Source organism: Jaculus jaculus, chromosome 2, assembly GCF_020740685.1.
Source record: "Jaculus jaculus isolate mJacJac1 chromosome 2, mJacJac1.mat.Y.cur, whole genome shotgun sequence".
Lineage (NCBI taxonomy): Eukaryota > Metazoa > Chordata > Mammalia > Rodentia > Dipodidae > Jaculus > Jaculus jaculus.
In genome coordinates this window covers 12,730,352-12,749,029 of record NC_059103.1, presented here as the reverse complement: position 1 = coordinate 12,749,029, position 18,678 = coordinate 12,730,352, and the positions used below count along the sequence as shown (strand labels likewise).

At 42.4% G+C, this 18,678-nt stretch overlaps 1 protein-coding gene across 2 annotated transcripts in view; it reads left to right on the top strand.

Annotated features, from left to right (window-relative positions):
* Window positions 1-18,678, top strand: part of Baz1b (bromodomain adjacent to zinc finger domain 1B) — an 85,968-nt gene that overhangs the window by 55,590 nt on the left and 11,700 nt on the right. For both annotated transcript variants that reach the window (XM_045142664.1, XM_004666266.2), the window contains exons 10-13: window positions 3,582-3,687; window positions 6,912-7,010; window positions 7,799-7,976; window positions 9,651-9,833. In XM_045142664.1, coding sequence (XP_044998599.1) covers window positions 3,582-3,687; window positions 6,912-7,010; window positions 7,799-7,976; window positions 9,651-9,833 — 566 coding nt within the window. The remainder of the gene's footprint in view (window positions 1-3,581; window positions 3,688-6,911; window positions 7,011-7,798; window positions 7,977-9,650; window positions 9,834-18,678) is intronic.

Genomic DNA, 18,678 nt, shown 5'->3' with positions numbered 1-18,678 from the left:
AGGCTTTTGACTAGGGTTTCAGTACCAGGCATTTATTCCCTTCTGTGGAGCAGGCCTCTAGTCCAAGTAGAGTGGTTGGTTCCCCCTATAACAGACATGTCACTATTGCACCCTTTGGCTTATTTGGCCTAGCTGGCCAAGCTTAACACTTGTAGTGTCCACTGTTTATCTCTGCTGATGATTTCTCTTTACCACAGGACTGCATGCAGCATAACCTTTTCCAGCTTTCTGTCAGCTGGTCTACAGAGAGGAGGTTCCCAGTTGACCTCCCTCTTGATTTCTCAGTGACTAGTAGTATGGTCTTACCATCTATTCCTAGTAGGAAACCAAGAGCCTTGGCAATGGCCTATAATATTTTGGGGGTATTAGGGACCACCCTGGTCAACAACTCACTAGAAAGTATCCCATCTCTTGCATTTTAGGGTTTTTTTTTTAATTAACCCTCCCCCACCCTTCTTTAATCAGTCTCTTCCACTGACCTCACATAGGCTATTCCACCCCCATTAATCTGTTCATCTACTTTATATACAATATCATCCCCTTAAGTCCTCTCCTCTCCTCCCTCCCTTACGGCCCCTTTATAGCTTACTGGCCTCCAACTCACATGCAAGTCTAAACATTTGTAGCTAGGATCCACATATGACAGAGAACATGTGACATTTGGCTTTCTGTCTTTACATGGGTAATGGGGAATTGAACCTCGGCCATTAGGCTTTGTAAGTGCCTTAACTGCTGAGCCATCTCTCCAGCCCAAGAAAGAACTTTTTTTTCAACCAGATGTGTGTGTTAAATCAGATGTTTGGTTTTAATAGGTTTTTCTAGCTTCATTTGAGTCAATTGATTCTTCAGCCATCCTGTGGATAACCAAATATCCACTAGGTGGCAGTGTTTTACCATTGTGAGCCACTGGGTGAATGAAGACTGCATATGATCATAATGTTGTGTTGTAGTGTTGTTTCCCAGAGAAGTCTTCATTTTGTAAAAAGGTAGCACTTGGGGCTGGAGAGATGGCTGGGCAGTTAAAGGTGTTTGCTTGCAAAGTCTACTGGCCTGGGTTCAATTCCCCATGCATCCATATAAAGCTATATGGTCATTCTTTTGTAGTGGCAAGAGATCTTGACATCCCTCCCCTCCAAACACACACACACATACACACAAACACGTGTGAAAATAAATAAATATGGGGCTGAGAGATGGCTCAGCACGAAAAGGCATTTGCTTGCAAGGCTTGATGGCCCAGGTTCAATTTCCCTGTACCCATGTATAAACTTGGGTGCACAAAGTGCCACTGCATCTGGAGTTCATGTTTTCTAGTTCTCACATAGCAGTGTCTCTTCAAAATTGTCCAACCAAAAAGACCTCACAAGTTATTTGTTAGTGTTTCAAAGAAAGTGATGCTGATTAAGAGAAAGAATAGAGAACCAGACATATTACTAGATAAGGCTTTAGAATAGGCTTTGTTGGTTTGGCTTAAGATACCTATCTTTCTGTCATCTCCCATATCACTCAGTGGAGACTGATTTACAAAACAAGTTATTGGTATTTATTAGTATTTGAAGCCCCAATAGAAGTTTGCGTAATCTGCTTGTGTCTGCGTCACCTACATGCCTCTAATCTAAATAAATAGAATGTTGTTCTATTTAAAGGGAATACTTAATTTGTTTTGATACAAAGTGATTAAGTCATGATCATGTTAAGATGCAGTGTTAAAATTTAACCTGCCATGCAACTGCAGAGAGTATTGTGTCCGAACTCATAGGATTATTTCCTGGTAAGCCACATCCCCAAAATTAGAAATAATTGCACAGCTTAGCAACATAGTATTACCTGCAGTGTCAGCTGTCTGCCTTGATGAATTCATGGCTGCCCAACATAGCAAGAGTAACATAGGGCATATGCCAGCCTAGGAAAAGATATGGTGGTGTACAGCTTTAATCCCAGCACTCAGGAGGCCGAGGTAGGAGGATTGCCAGATAAAAAGTTAAAGTGCAAGGCTGGAGAGATAGCTTAGGGGTTAATGCGCATTCTTGGGAAGCCTAAGGACTCACATTTGAGTCTCCAGGCCCCATGTGCATCTGGAGTTCATTTGCAGTGGCTGGAGGCCCTGGTGTGCCCATTCTCACTTTCTGTCTCAAATAAATAAATAAAAATAAAACTTTTTAAAAAGTTACCATTTTCATAAGTTTAAAAGAAAACTATAAGGCCAGTCTTACAAGTGGAGACCTTGTGTGAATCAAGAAACATGTCTATAAGATTATTGTAAAGAAATTAGTATCTAGGGACTGGGGAAATGGCTTAGCAGTTATGGCATTTGCCTGCAAAGCCTAAGGACCCATTCTCTTTTTCTATCTGTCTCTTTCTCTCTCCTAAATAAAATAATAAATTAGTATCTAATTACTGCTCTAAAATCATCTGACTTAAAGTTTTTAAAAAAAATGACTTTCTATGGGGCTAGGTTGGGGGTTCAACAGGTATGAGCCCTTGCCCTTTAAGCATGAGGGCCAGAGACTGCCCAAGTTCGATTTCTCAGCACCTATGTAAAAAGCTAGGCATGGCCATGTGTATCTGTAACCCAAGTCCTGTGAGGTGGTGAAGACTGAAGAATCAGTGGGGCTTGCTGAGTGAAATCAGCAGGATTAACTCTGTCTCAAAGAAATGTCAGAAGAGCCATAGAGAAGGGCATCTGCTCACATACATCACTTCATGTAACACACAGTATTTACTTTGAACACACACACACAGGGAACAGAAGAAAGACGTCTGACCTGTTGATAATCAGATCTTTTCCTCAAGGTTTGGAATTTGATTTTCCTCTATAATTTGTATATGATATAGCAGATCTCTCTTCTTTCTTATTTACATGGTTATTGGAGAATTGAACGTGGGCCATCAGGCTTTGCAAACAAGCACCTTTAACTGCTGACCCATCTCACCAGCCCTTGATAATGGATCTTTTATAGCATTATAGATGTTCTTAGAACTGTTTGTGAATAGGAGTGCTTTAGATCTTGCATAAAGAAAAATAGTGTGTGTGTATGTGTTGTGTAGTGTGTTTAAATGGTGTGGTTTATGTACATGGTGTGTTTACAGTTGTGTGTACCCTATGTGCACATAGAGGCCAGAGGAGAACATCAAATGGCCTTCTTTGATCACTCAACTGCTTATTTGCTTAAGATGTAGCCTCTCAGTGAAACTAGAGCTACCATTCATTTATCAATCAGGGTTGGTTGACCAGAAGCCCCAGTGATTTTCCACTCCCCACCGTTACTGTGGTTATAGGCATGCAAGACCTCACCCCGTTGTTTACATGGGGGCTAAGGAATCAAACTCAATGTGAGTCAGGCTCTCTCAGGTTTTCATGCTTATGCTGCAAGTGCTAATCTTACTCACTAAGCCATCTTGCCAGCCCTGAGATCTTTCGTAGATTTTATTAAAATCTACAAATTGAGTGATTTTAAACATGTCCTATGTGTAGTAAGTAATAATTGTTACTGAGTTTGACATTGGGTGCAACTGCTTTGGTTTTTAAACTAGGAATTGGGTTTTCACTGTATTTACTTAATGTTTACATTTTTTCGTAGGTAAGAAAGCAAACTTGGGCAAAAATGCAAGCCTGCATACACAGCATGGATCAGCTCTAGAAGCTGCTGTGGAGACTACTGTGCCCAAGCAAGGCCAGAACTTATGGTAACAGGGGCACCTGTCTGATTGCTTTCTTTCTCCCTTCACCTGTTAGGGAAGAAAATGTCTTATGTAGTGACATTAAGGGTACTTGTTACTTTGAGGATTATACTTTGATTTGTTAGTTATCAGAACTCAACTGCTGGTCTGGGATGTAGCTCAGTTGGTAGAACGCTTATCTGGTATGCATGCAGCTTGGGGCTCCATCTCCGGCAGCACATAAACCAGGCTTTTTTTTTTTTTTTTTTTTTTTAATTTATTTGCAAGCAGAGAGAGAATGGGTGTGACAGGGCCTCCAGCCTCTGCGAGTAGACTCCAGATGGTTGTACCACTTTGTGCATCTGGCTTTACATACATGGGTACTAGGAAATTGAAGCATTAGACTCTGTACACAAGCACCTTAACTGCTGAGCCATGTCTCCAGCCCCACTTTTTTAAAAACTTTACTTATTTTATTTGAGAGGAGACAGGAAGAAGCAGAGAGAGAGAATATGGACATGCCAGGGTCTCCAGTTTCTGCAAATGAACTCCAGACACATGGACCACCTTGTGCATCTGGCTTATGTGGGTCCTGGGGAATCACTCAAACCTGGGTCCTTTGGCTTTGCAAGCAAACACCTTAACCACTAAGCCATTTTTCCAGGCTGCTTTTTTTTTCCCCAGCCCCACTTTTATTTATTGTTTGTTTGTTTGTTTATTTATTTCGTTTTTCAATGTAGGTTCTCACTCTAGCCCAGGCTGACCTGGAATTCACTATGGAGTCTGAGGATGGCCTCAAATTCACAGCAATCCTCCTACCTCTGCCTCCTAAGTGCTGGGATTAAAGGTATGGCCACCATGCCCGGCCCAGCTCCACTTTTAAAAGATAAACTTTATTTACTTATTTGCAAGGAGAGAGACAGACAGACACTATGGGCACATCAGGACCTCCTACCCCTCCACACAAACTCCAGACGCCTGTGCCACTCTGTGCGTCTGGTGGTTGTTTTTTTTTTGGGGGGGGGGTTCTGAGGTAGGGTTTCACTCTAGCTCAGGCTGACCTGGAATTCACTATGTAGTCTCAGGGTAGCCTCGAACTCATGGCGATTCTCCTACCTCTGCCTCCTGAGTGCTGGGATTAAAGGCGTGCGCCACCACACCCAGCTTGTGCGTCTGGTTTTATGTGGGTACTGGGGAGTTGAACTCAGGCTTTCAGCTTTGCAAGCAAGCACTTTAACTGTTGAGCCACTTTTCCATCCACACACTGTTTTTAAAAATATAATTTTGGTCTGGAGAGAGTGGGCCCAGGTTCAATTCCCTAGTACCCACATAGGCCAGATGTATAAGGTGCCACATGTATCTGGAGTTTGTTTGCAGTGGTTGAAGGGGCCCTACTGCACCTATTTTCTCTTGTTCCCTATCTATCTCTCGCTCTTTCTCTCAAACAAACAAAATAAATATATATATATAATTTTATTTGAGAAACACAGTGCTAGCAACAAATGGGCATTCTAGGGTCTATTGCCATTGCACACAAACTCCATATGCTTGCACCGTGGTGTGCATCTGGCTGTGGATGCTGAAGAATCAAATCCGAGCTGGCAGACTGCAAGCAAGAGCCTGTGACCACTGGGCCATCTCCCCAGTCCACCTTTTTTTTTTTTTTTTTTTTAAAGACAGAATCTCAGATTGCAGTTTAGGCTAGGCTGGAACCCATGGCAAACTTCCTGCTTCTTGAGTGCTAAGAGCATAGGCATGAGCCATCAAGTGTGGCTGTGAATGAATCTGATAGCATTACAAAATGATCTTGAACCTGAGAATAAGAAGTATTTTGGATTTGTCCTAAATTTCATTAATTAAAATTTATGAATTTGAAGCTGGGCGTGGTGGTGCACACCTTTAATAATCCCAGCACTCAGGAGGCAGAGGTAGGAGGATCACCATGAGTTGGTGACTACCTAGTGAATTCCAGGTCAGCCTGAGCTAGAGTGACACCCTACTTTTGAAAAACCAATAATAATTTATGAATTTGGTAGTTAAACTTAAGACTCATAAATTTATTGTGTAAATTTAGTAATTGAAGGCTAAAAATTGCATATATAGCCATTGACTTCCTTTATGCATAATTCTGCTATGGATTTGCATTTAGAAATTGTCAACTGCCTATTAACATTTACAAACTTATGTCTTTCTGGCTGGGCATGGTGGTGCACACCTTTAATCCTAGCACTTAGGAGGCAGAGGTAGATCACCTTGAGTTCAAGGCCACCCTAAGAGTACATAGTGAATTCCAGGTCAGCCTAGTTTAGAGTGACACTCTACCTCAAAAACCAAACAATGAAAATAAAACTTGTCTCTTTCTGAATTGTATTAGGAAACTACAAAAGCCCTCATAGAAAAAGCAATTTAAAATATGTATATTTCTTTCATTTATTTGCAAGGAAAGAATGAGAATATGAAGGAGCACACCAGGGCCTTTAGCCGCTGCAAACAAATTCTAGATTCATGCACCATTTTGTGCATCTGGCTTTATGTGGGTACTGGGGAATTGAACTCCAGTCCTTAGGCTTTATGGGCAAGCTCCTTAACCACTGAGCCATTTCTCCAACCCTAGATAAGCATTTCTAACTACCTAACTTAAACTTGTCTTTTGTGCTTGACCTTTGTTGTGTGTATGGAAAGAGAGTGTTGGGGGGGAGCTGATGTGCACACACAGTGTGCCTTTGTGGAGCCCCATGCATTTGCCTGCAGTGGCTGGAGCCAAACATTTGGATGTATCACTCCATCACTCTTCTGCCTTTTTTGTTTTGTTTTGTTTTTCGAGCTAAGGTCTCACTTCTGGCCCATGCTGGCCTGGAATTAACTATGTAGTCTCAGGATGGCCTGAAACTCATGGTAATCCTCCTACCTCTGTCTCCTGAGTGCTGGGATTAAAGGTGTGTGCCACCACACCCAGTTTTCTTCTGCCTATTTTTGTTTGAGCCAGAAACTTACTAGTAGCAGAACTTAAAACTTTTCATGAACCAAGGACATTCCTTGGTTTCTGCTCCCCTTTGCAGGACTGGGTTACGGGCACTGTGGCCACTCCTAGTTGTTTATTTTGGTTCTGGAGATTGAACTCCTGGCAGTTTCAGGCCCTCTCAGACCCTATGCTTGCACAAGAAGTCCACTTAACTGCTGAGCTCTCTCTCCAGCCCTGTGCTTGACTTGAATTGCTTTTCAGAGTTGTAAGATCACTTTTGCCTCTACAGGTTTTTGTGTGACAGTCAGAAGGAGCTAGATGAGTTACTAAACTGCCTTCATCCTCAGGGAATAAGAGAAAGCCAACTTAAAGAGAGACTAGAGAAGAGGTAAGTACTTTCCCTTCAGTGTGGGTATCAGTGTCTAAACAGTGAGTTTTGTTCAGAGGTTTTAAGATAGGGTCTTTTTGGTCAGCCTGAGCTAAGGTGAGACCCTACCTTGAAAAACCAAAAACAATAATAGTAAAAGATTGGGTCTTATAGCTGAGGATGACCTCACCATCATCATCTTTCCCCTCCCACATTTGGCTTGTTTATGTGGTATTAAACAAAATTGTGGAAATGTTTGTAACCCTTTGATACTCATATTGCTTGTTATTTTCTTGGTGTGGCTTGCTTATTTGGAAAATGTACCTTAAAGTCATGTATATTCCAGGGTAGCTGGATTACTTGTTGAATAGTACATGTCCTGTACCAAAATGTGAGCCACTGCAATGAGCTGGTCTTGTAAATGCATTACCACCTGGGTTCATTCTCAAAAGCCAAGTGTTCTTCTGCCCGTATCCCAAAGGTGCACATACCAACATGCCCAACAAGTGGATAGATAAACCACATATATTTGTATTTCCAAACAAAAGAAGTGTTTTTGTTCAGCCACAAAAGGAATGAAGGACTGTTTGGTGCTACAGCATGGATAAGCGTAGAAAACATTGTGGTAAATAAAAGGAGCCAGATATAAAATGCCACATAGCATTAAATTCTCTAAAATATCCACATGCAGAATAGGCAACTATACAGAAACAGGAAGTAGATTTTTGACTACCAAAGGATGAGGCGTTACCTCAAAAAGTTATTTCATCCCCCTCCCCTTTTGTTGTTTTTTGCCTGAACTCTTATAGGTACCAGGAAATTACTCACTCCATTCATTTGGCTCGGAAGCCAAATTTAGGCCTCAAGTCCTGTGATGGCAACCAAGAGCTCTTAAACTTTCTCCGAAGTGATCTCATTGAAGTTGCAACAAGGTTACAGAAAGGAGGGCTTGGATATGTAGAAGAAACATCAGAATTTGAAGCCCGGGTAAGAGTGCCCTTTGAATACTGTCACTCATAGAAAGTCAATTTGAGATTGTTCCCTGAGTCCATATCTTACCTGCTAAGAAAATGCCAGAAATCATGTTTGAATTTATTTGTCTTGAAAAATATGCAAGGAACCAAAAATAGTTTCTTTTTCACCTTTTGCTGATTATTTAGCAAAGTCTCTATTGGAAAGGGTTTATCTGTTCACTTGGTTGAAAACTGGTAGTTGGCCTGCAAGTGGCCCTTCTTGTTACTACCCAAACTGCTCTCCTTTGCAGTGTACCAAGTAAACCCCCCTTGAGAGAGAGCAGGGTTGATGGCACAGTGGGTAAAGTGAGGACCTGAGTTCAGTCTCCAGCACCCACATAAAAGCTGGGCATAATATTACATCTCTGTAATCCCAGCACTAAGGAGTTGAAGACAAGATGATCTGAAGGTCTCTCTGCTAGTTAGTGAAGTAGAATCAGTACATTCAGGTTTAGTGAGAGACCCTGCCTCAAAAAATAAAATGGAGGGCTTTAGAAATGGCTTAGTGGTTAGGGTACTTGCCTGCGAAGCCTAAGGACCCATTTTTGATCTCTCCCCAGGTCCCACATAAGCCAGAGACACAAAGTGAAGCAAGTACACAAGGTCATACATGCACACAAGGGGTCACATGCATCAAGTTCAATTGCAGTGGCTGGAGGCCCTGGCACTCCAATTCATTCATTCTCTGTCTTTCTATCTCTCTCCGTCATTTACTCTCCCCCCCCCCCCCAACAAAAAGACAGGAAATGCACTAAATACAAGTCTACCTCTTGCTGACATTGGGTAGTTTTTCTTTGTAGCTATAAAATAGTATTTCTAAAACTGGCATGCCTTGTGTGACTGGCAATATAGTGTGTAAGAACATGATGTTTGTTATTTTCTGAGGTAGAGTCTAACTCTGTAGTCCCAGGCTGGCCTTGAACTCAAGGTGATCCTCTTGCCTCTGCCTCCCAAGTACTAGGATTAAAGGCATGCATTACCACACCCAGCAAGAATATGATTTTGATATTTTTCTCATCCATAAAATAAATGTAATGCTTAATGGCAATGATCTGTATGTAAAACATATGCCTGATAGAAGCCAGAAAAGTTCCATTTACCTCAGTTTGTCTTTTTTCCTTTTGTTACTTCTAATTTTATTTACTTATTTTTGAATTTTTAAAATTTATTCTCAAGTAGAGAGAAATAGAAGAGAGAAAGAGAGTGAATGAGCATGCAAGGGCCCCCAGCCAGTACAAATGAACTCCAGATTCATTTGCTTTACGTGGATGCTGGGGAATCGAATTCTGGTTGACTTTGCAGGCTAGCACCTTAACCGCTGAGCAATCTCTCCAGCACCTCTGATTTTATTTATGTCATGCTGGGTTTAAACCCATAGCCTCACACATGCTCTAAAACATGTTGTGGCTGAGCTACATCCTCAACCCCCACAGTTTGTTATTAAGCGTCTAGCTTGTCTATAGTAGATAGTCCTTACTGAGTAAATCACTTCCTTGTAGATGGAATTCCAGCATCCTGTGGGTACAGTCACTGAGAAACAGGAAAATTATGTGGCCCTTTGGATAAAGGTGTGTGCCACCACGCCCACCTTGCCTTTCTTCTTGATCATGGCCTCCTTTTAATCTTATTTATAACTCATTTCCTATAGGTCATTTCCTTAGAGAAACTGAAGGATTTTGGGGAGTGTGTCATTGCACTTCAGGCAAGTGTCATAAAGAAATTTCTCCAAGGCTTCATGGCTCCCAAGCAAAAGAGAAGGAAACTCCAAAGTGAAGATTCCACAAAAACTGAGGAAGTGGATGAAGAGAAAAAAATTGCAGAGGAAGCAAAGGTATTTAGTTAAGTCATTCAAGATGTACTTTATGATATATAGAAGAATATAATTTGGTTTTAAAGTAGTCTAGGGCTGGAGAGGTGGCTTAGCAGTTAAGGTGCTTGCCTGCAAAGCCTAAGGACCCAGATTTAATCCCCAGAACCCACATAAGTCAGATGTATGTTGTGGCACATGCATCTGGAGTAAGTGCAGTGACTGGGGGGCCTGGTATTCCCATTTTTTGCTCTTGCTCTTGCTCTAATAAATAAAATGAAGTAGTACTTTTTAGCTAACTTGGAAGCAATGTACCTGGACCCAGTATGACTTTTTCAAAATATTTTTTTTTCCTCTCTTCATGAGTCCCACCTTTCCTTACTTTTTCCTTTTTATTTTATTTTCATTTATTTATTTGACAGAGAAAGAGGGAGAAAGAATGGGTGCACCAGGGCCTCCAGCCACTGCAAACAAACTCCAGATGCATGTGCCACCTTGTGCATCTGTTTTATGTGGGTCCTGGAGAATTGAACCTGGCTCCTTTGGCTTTGCAGGCAAATGCCTTAACTGCTAAGCCATCTCTCCAGCCCATTTCTTTAACTGGAACGTCTTCTCCTCATTGAGGCCTTATGGGTAATTAATTCCTATTGAAGCATCCTCTTTCTAGCTTGTCAGAAAGTGTGGACTAGACAGTTTTGCTTGCATTTGTTTGCACAGCCTGATTGTTTTTAAATTTCATTTTTATTTTTTAAATTTATTTATTGGGTTTAAAAACTTTTTTAAGGGCTGGAGAGATGGCCTAGCGGTTAAGCGCTTGCCTGTGAAGCCTAAGGACTCCAGTTCGAGGCTCAGTTCCCCAGGTCTCACGTTAGCCAGATACACAGGGGGTGCACACGTCTGGAGTTCGTTTGCAGTGGCTGGAAGCCCTGGCGGGCCCATTCTCTCTCTCTCCCTCTATCTGTCTTTCTCCCTGTGTCTGTTGCTCTCAAATAAATAAATGAACAAAAAATATTTTTAAAAAAAACCTTTTTTAAATATTTGAGAGAGAGAGAAAAAGAAAGAAAATGAGCCTGCCAGGGCCTCCAATCACTGCAAATGAACTCCAGATGCATGCAACACTTTGCATCTGGCTTTATGTGGGTCTTGGGGAATTGAACTCATGTCCTTAGGCATTACAGGCAAATGCTTTAACTGCTGAGCCATCTCTCCAGCTCTATTTGTTGTTTTGTTTTGTTTTGTTTTGTTTTGTTTTGTTTTGTTTTGTTTTGTTTTGTTTTGTTTTGTTTTGTTTTTGAAGAAATGCTTCACTCTATTCCAAGCTGACCTGGAACTCACTTTGCAGTCCCTGACTGGCCTCAAACAACAGTCCTCTTACCTCTGCCTTCCAAATGCTGGGATTAAAGGCGCATGCCACCACATCTTTTTGTTTGTTTGTTTTAATTTTTTAATTTTTTTTTGAAACAGGATCTCACTATGTAGCCTAAGCTCAACTCAAAATGACCTTTCCTCAGCCTCCCAAGTGCCAGGATTACAGACATGAGTCGCCACATCCAGCTTAGATTTAGTCATATAAATGTATGGAGTATTCTGCGATAAGCATATGTGCAGTGATTTGTTCAAAGTGATTAGCATTTCCCATCTCCTTAGTTTTTATTTGTTTTATTTTATTTATTTATTGGTTGTTTGAGACAGGATCTCAATCTAGTTTAGGCTGTCCTTGAATTCCTTTTTCAGCCTCCTTAGTGCTAGGAGCCATGGCAGGGTCTATTGCAGAAGAGGTGGCAGAAAGAATTTAAGAGCCAAAGGAAGGGTAAGACTCCTTACAAAGTCCTCCCCCCAGACACAAAATGGCCTGGATATCCATGACCTCACAATGCCTGACACTACCTACATAATAGAAGGAAAAGGTCATGACATCAAAATAAAAGACTGATCGAGATGGGGAGAATGGAGTTTCAAAAGGGTAAGTTGGGGGGGGGAAGAGGGATTTTTTTTTAATAAACATGGAAATTGTTAATAAAAAAATATTTTTTGAAAAGAAAAAACAAATAGCCAGGTCTAGAAAGATGGCTTAGCAATTAAGGTGCTTGCCTATCAAGCCTAAGGACTCATGTTCAATTCTCCAGGTCCCACATACACCTCAAAAAAAAAAAAAAATGAGCCTGAGCCAGGCGTGGTGGCACATGCCTTTAATCCCAGCACTCGGGAGGTAGAGGTAGGAGGATTGCTGTGAGTTCGAGGCCACCCTGAGACTACATAGTGAAGGTCAGCCTGGGCTAGAGTGAGACCCTACCTCGAAAAACCAAAAAAAAAAAAAAAAAAAAGCCACCATATTCATTTGATTAAGTTGGTTAATACTTAATAATTGTAATATTTGTGAGGGAGCTATATAGCATTTTAAAATGTGGACTGTTTTATGAATTTCCTATCCTTATATTTGTAGGGGCCTCACAGATATTCAGTGTCATTACCGTGAGTGTGTGTGTGAGAGAGATACTTCAGTGAGCACTGATTTTGTATTTAGTATTATTGAGGTAGAGTTTCACTCAAGCCCAGGCTGACCTGGAATTCACTATGTAGTCTCAGGGTAGCCTTGAACTCATGGTGATCCTCTTATCTCTGCCTCCCAAGTGCTGGGATTAAAGGCATGTGCCACCACACCTGGCACCACTCTCTTTAATACATTATTTCATGTATTTTATTTATTACTATTATTCTATTTATTTGCAAGGAGAGAAAATATAAATGAGAGGAAGAAATGGGTACGCCAGGGTCTCTTGCCACTTTTTGCATCTGGCTTTTTGTGGATACTGGGGGATTGAACCCAGGCCACCAGGCTTTGCTAGCAAATGCCTAAGCCTGCTGAGCCTCTTATCTCTGTCTCCAGAGTGCTGGGATTAAAGGCATGGATCACTGTGTCCAGCGTGTTTTTATTGTTATTATTAATGTTAACTTTACTAGTAGGGAGTGAGCATGTGTATGAATGCACCAGAGCCTCTTGCCACTGTGAATGAACTCCAGATAAATGCACCACTTTGTGTTTGTGCTTTACTTGGGTATCAGAGAAATTGAACCCTGGATGACAGGCTTGCAAGGAAACACCTAACTGCTAAGCCATCTCCTCAACCCTGGTTTCCATTTTGAGTGGCCTGTTGTAGAAGATTCATGCGAAGCCTTGGTATATATCCTTTCCAAGTTAGGATGGTTGTCTTTCTAGTCTTCAATAAAGGGAATAATGGTGATTTAGAAGTATAAGTGTCTTCCTTGGTTCTCTGACACCTAGCCAGAGGCCACATTTTATCTAAGCATGGCATGCTAAAGACTCTGAATGCTCCAGCAGAATAACGGGTCAACCCTCTCAGCAGTGTTGCAGACAGAGGTCTTTCATAGGGTGCTGCCAGTGTTAGGTGCAAAAGCTTTATCTTGCCATTTTTTATCTTTTTAAAATTTTTTGTTGTTGTTGTTTTTATTTATTTATTTGAGAGTGACAGACAGGCAGAGAGATAGAGAATGGGCGTGCCAGGGCCTCCAGCCACTGTAAACAAACTCCAGATGCGTGCATCCCCTTGCGCATCTGGCTAACGTGGCTCCTAGGAATCGAGCCTCAAACCGGGGTCCTTAGGCTTCACAGGCAAGCGCTTAACCACTAAGCTATCTCTCCAGCCTCCCCCCCCTTTTTTTAAGGTTTCCATGAAAGGTTAGGGAAGCAGTTGGTTGGTAGAGAACTTGCCTAGCTTGCACAAAGCCCTGAGTTTCATCTGCAGCACCTTCCACTGGGGCCACCTGTATTCCCGTCACTCTGAAGGCTGAGGTAGGAAGATCAAGAGTTCACTGGCACCAGATGTAGTGGTACACGTCTTTAATCCCAGCATTTGGGAGGCCAAGGTAGGAGGATTGCTGTGAGTTTGAGGCTAGCCTGATACAACATAGTGAGTTCCAGGTCAGCCTGGGCTAGTGTGAAAGCCTACCTTGAAAAACAGAAAGCACCAACAACAAAAACAGCTCACTATCATTCCAGAAAGTGATTTCTAGGGCAGCCTAGCCTATCTGAGACCCTGTCTCAAAAACAAGGGCTAGGGAGATGACTCAAGGCTTAAAAGTGCTTGCAAAACCTGTGAGACTGGATTTGATACCCCAGTGCCATGTAAAGTCAGATGCAAAAAGTGCCACAAACATCTAGAGTTTGTCCTGGATCTCCACTACACACAATAATATTTTTTAAATGCTGCCTTGAGCTGAGCGTGGTGGTGCATGCCTTTAATTCCAACACTTGGGAGGTAGAGGTAGGGAGAAAGAAAGAGAGGCATTATGAGCATTGTAGAGCATCTTGTTATAAACGAACTCCTCATGCATGTGCTCACCACTTTGTGCATTTGGCTTTACATGGATATTGGAAAATCAAACCTGGCCCTATGGGCTTTACAAGCAAGTGCTTTTTACTGCTGAGCCATCTCATCAGCCCCCATTTTTTAAAAAATATTTTATTTATTTATTTGCAGGGGAGGGGAGAGAATGGGCACACCAAGACCTCTAAGCTACTGCAAATAGACTACAGACACATGCACTACCTTGTGCATCTGGCAAATCTTGTGTGGCTAATTAATGTTTTTGCCCTCAAAATCAGGAGCTGCTTGGAGTCTGGATTAATCATTTTGGGGGGGAGGGTTTCAAGGCAGGGTCTCACTCTGGCTCAGGCTGACCTGGAATTCACTATGTGGTCTCAGGGTGGCCTCGAACTCACGGCAATCCTCCTACCTCTGCCTCCCGAGTGCTGGGATTAAAGGCGTGCGCCACCACGCCTGGCTTGGATTAATCAATGTTAACAGCATGGTAATAATTACATGCAATTTCAAAAGCGAGTGTTGCAGTCAGGTTCGCATTGCTGGTAGAAATCACTCAACCAAGAGCAGCTTGTGGAAAAGAGGTTTATTTTTACTTACAGAGTCGAGGGGAAGCACTATGGCAGAGGAAAACAATGGCATGAGCAGAGGGTGGACATCACCCCCTGGTCCATGTAAGGTAGACAGGAACAGGAGAGTGTGCCAAACACTGGCAAAGGGAAACTGGCTATGACATCCATAAACCCGCCCCCACAATACACTGCCTCCTGGAGGTGTTAATTCCCAAATCTCCATCAGCTGGGAACTTAACATTCGGAATACCTGCGTTTATGGGGGACACCTGAATCAAACCACCACAGCAAGCATTAGCTTGGAAATTTGGAGGTCCAGACTCAGACTGCAGGGCAATTTTCAGACCTTTTTCCCATGTACAGGAAAAGGCAAATACTATATACTCATTCATAGCAATATCCTTACACAGAAGCAACCCAAATAATGTATCAGGTGTTGAGTAAATGAAACACCGCTTAGCAAGAAAGGCAGTGAAGCATTGTGGCATGTACCGTGAAGGAACCCAGAAGCACTCCTAATGAAAGAAGCTAGTCACAACAGACAACCTATTGAATATCACTATGGTCTGGTTCTTTTGTTTGTTTGTTTGTTTGTTTTTAATGTTTATTTAAGAGATAGAGAAAGGCAGGTAGAGAGCATGGGCATGCCAGGGCCTCCAGATGCAAGCGCCACCTTGTGTGGGGAATCGAACTTGGGTCCTTTGGCTTTGCAGGCAAGCATCTTAACCACTAAGTCATCTATCTCTCCAGCCCTGTTTGTTTTGCTTTTTTAAGGTAGGGGTTTTACTCTAGCCTAGGCACTTGCTCTGTAGACTCTCAGGCTGGCCTCTAACTCACAGGAATCCTCCTACCTCTGCCTCTCAAATTCTGGGATTTAAGGTACTTTTAGTATTTGAGAGAGACAGAGGGAGAATGAGTATGGGTGTGCCAGGGCTTCCTGCCACTGCAAATGAACTCTAGGTGTAGTACCACTTTGTATCTGGCTTTATGTTGGAACTGGAAAATTGAACTCAGTCAGGCTATGCAAGCAAACACCTTTAACCACTGAGCCCTTCTCTCTAGCACTATGGTCTGTTTTTTTGGTTTTTCAAGGTAGGGTCTCGCTTCAGCCCCGACTGGCCTGGAATTCACTTTGTAATCTCAGCGTGGCTTTGAACTCACAGTGATTCTCCTACCTCTGCCTCCCAAGTACTGGGATTGAAGGTGTGTGTCACCATGCCCAGCTGGTCTATTTTTTTTTTAAGATGAAATAAGCTTATTTCCAAGATCACTTCAGGTTTCTAAATTGAAATTTTAATGAGGTGAATTAAGTTGAGTGACTACATTTTCCAGTTAATAGGGGGAAATGGTACAGAAAAGACAGGACTGCATTGCTCCTTACTGTCCACTAGAGGCCAGCTATGTCCAGTTGTCACTTCTTGCTGCTGCTAGCAGTAGCTCCCTCAGAGCAAGCCTAAAATGTTTCCATCCCATTGAAAAGATCTCGTGGTTCATTTTCCATTGTCTGTGGCAGCAAGGAAGTTCTGCTGTGTACTCACATTTTACCCAGGGGCTCTAGAGAATTTGTTTTTCAAAGCAAGTGGTGAGGTGCAGTGGAAGGACTGGATTTCCACTGGAACTTTAATCGCCTCCCTTTTTTTTGGTCTTTCAAGGTAGGGTCTCACTCTAGCCCGGGCTGACCTGGAATTCACTCTGTGGTCTCAGGGTGGCCTCAAACTCACAACAGTCTTCCTACCTCTGCCTCTCGAGTGCTGGGATTAAAGGCGTGCACCACCACGCCTGAGTAGCCCCCATTTAGATGAGGATTTTTGTTTGTGTTTGTATGACATAGTCGTGTTACCATAAACTTATGCACACAAGGCTCCCAGGGGTATGTATTTATAAAAAATGATAGGGGTTAGAGAGATGCCTTAGTGGTTGAGGCACTTGCCTGCCAAGCCTAAGGACCCAGGTTTGATTATCCAGTACCCACGTAAACCAGATGCACAAGGTGGTGCGTATCTAGAGTTTGTTTTTTTAAATATTTTTTTTTTGGAGAAATAATTTTTATTTTATTTTATTTTATTTTAAATTTTTATTAACATTTTCCATGATTATAAAATGTATCCCATGGTAATTCCCTCCCTCCCCACCCCCACACTTTCCCATTTGAAATTCCATTCTCCATCATATTACCTCCCCATTACAATCATTGTAATTACATATATTCAATATCAACCTATTAAGTATCCTCCTCCCTTCCTTTCTCTACCCTTTGTCTCCTTTTTACCTTACTGGCCTCTGCTTAAATATTTTTTAAAAATTTATTTCATTTGAGAAAGAGATAGGAAGAGGGAGTGAGAGAGAGAAAAGTATCTGGAGTTTGTAGAGGCTAGAGGCCCTGGCATGCCCATTCTCCCTCCCTCCCTCTCTCTCTCCCCATATATGTATATATCTGCTTCTTGATCTCTCTAACTCTCTGTATTATTTGGTTTTTTGAGGTAGGGTCTCACTCTAGCTCAGGCTGACCTGGAATTCACTATGTAGTTTCAGGGGAGCCTTTAATTCACAGTGATCCTCCTACCTCTGCCTCCCAAGTGCTGGGATTAAAGGTGTGCACCACCTCGCCCCGGCTGTAATTTCTTTGTTTCTTTTTTGAAATTTGTTTTGTTTTATTTATTTGAGAGCAACAGAGAAAGAGGCAGGGGAGGGGGAGAAGGAGAGAGAGAGAGAGAGAGAGAGAATGAATGGGAGTGCCAGGGTCTCCAACCACTGCAAAGGAACTCCAGGTGCATGCAGTGCCTTGTGCTGAGATTAAAGGCGTGTCCTACCACGCCCGGCTCCAATTTTTTTTTTTTTTTTCTTTTTTGGTTTTTCGAGGTAGGGTCTCACTCTAGCCCAGGCTGACTTGGAATTCACTCTGTATTCTCAGGGTGGCCTTGAATTCATGGCAATCCTCCTACCTCTGCCTCCCAAGAGCTGGGATTGAAGGCATGCACCACCACCACCACACCCCCCCTGTGTTTTTTGTTTTTAAAGAAAACAAAGCCTTTGTTCCTCTCCCCAGCCTTCATACCACAGGTAGTGAGTGATGGATAGAATAAGCTCAATTCTCTGTCTTCCCCCCACCCCTACTCAAGGTAGAGTCTTGCTCTAGTACAGGCTGACCTGGAATTCTGTGTAGTCTCGGTGGCTTCAAACTCACAACGATCCTCCTACCTTTGCCTCCTGAGTGCTGGGATTAAAGGTGCAAATCACCATGCCTGGCTCTAACTCTAATTTACTTTAGAATCTGGTGATGGGAGGAGGTACAGAGCATGCTACAGTAATGGTAACTCTCCACTGTGAAGTTAGACAGCCCCTGGTACTAGAAAACTTTTACTGTAACTATAGGCTGGTGACAATGACAAGTAAGTTTTTTGTTTGTTTTTTTTTTTTTTAATCAAGTGCTTAAGGCTTTCAAAGGCTATAGAAAGCTTTGTGTATGTGATTTACCGTCTTTAGGCCCTTCTATCTAGGGTTGGGGGTGTAGATTAATGCCAGGATGGATAGCCTTGTTAACCAGTTTCATTACCTGTCCAGCACTGCTGTGTGCTAGCATTTATTCCTACTTCTTCTTCTTTTTTTCTTCCGAAGAGCTCTAGTCCAGGCTGACCTGGAATTCACTATGTAGTTTCAGGCTGGCCTCGAACTCATGGCAATCCTCCTACCTCTGCTCCCCAAGTAGCTGGTATTAAAGGCATGCACCACCATGCCCAGCTTCATTTTTTCCTACTTCTAAACAATACAGAAGTGATTGCACTGGAAAAGATTGGTGATTACTTATTCCCTTCCCCCCACTTCAGTCTTAATGGAACCTTTGCAAGTTTTGTTGTTGTTGTTTTTCGAGGTAGGGTCTTACTCTAGTCCAGGCTGACCTGGAATTCACTATGTATTCTCAGAGTGGCCTCGAACTCATGCAGATCCTCCTACCTCTGC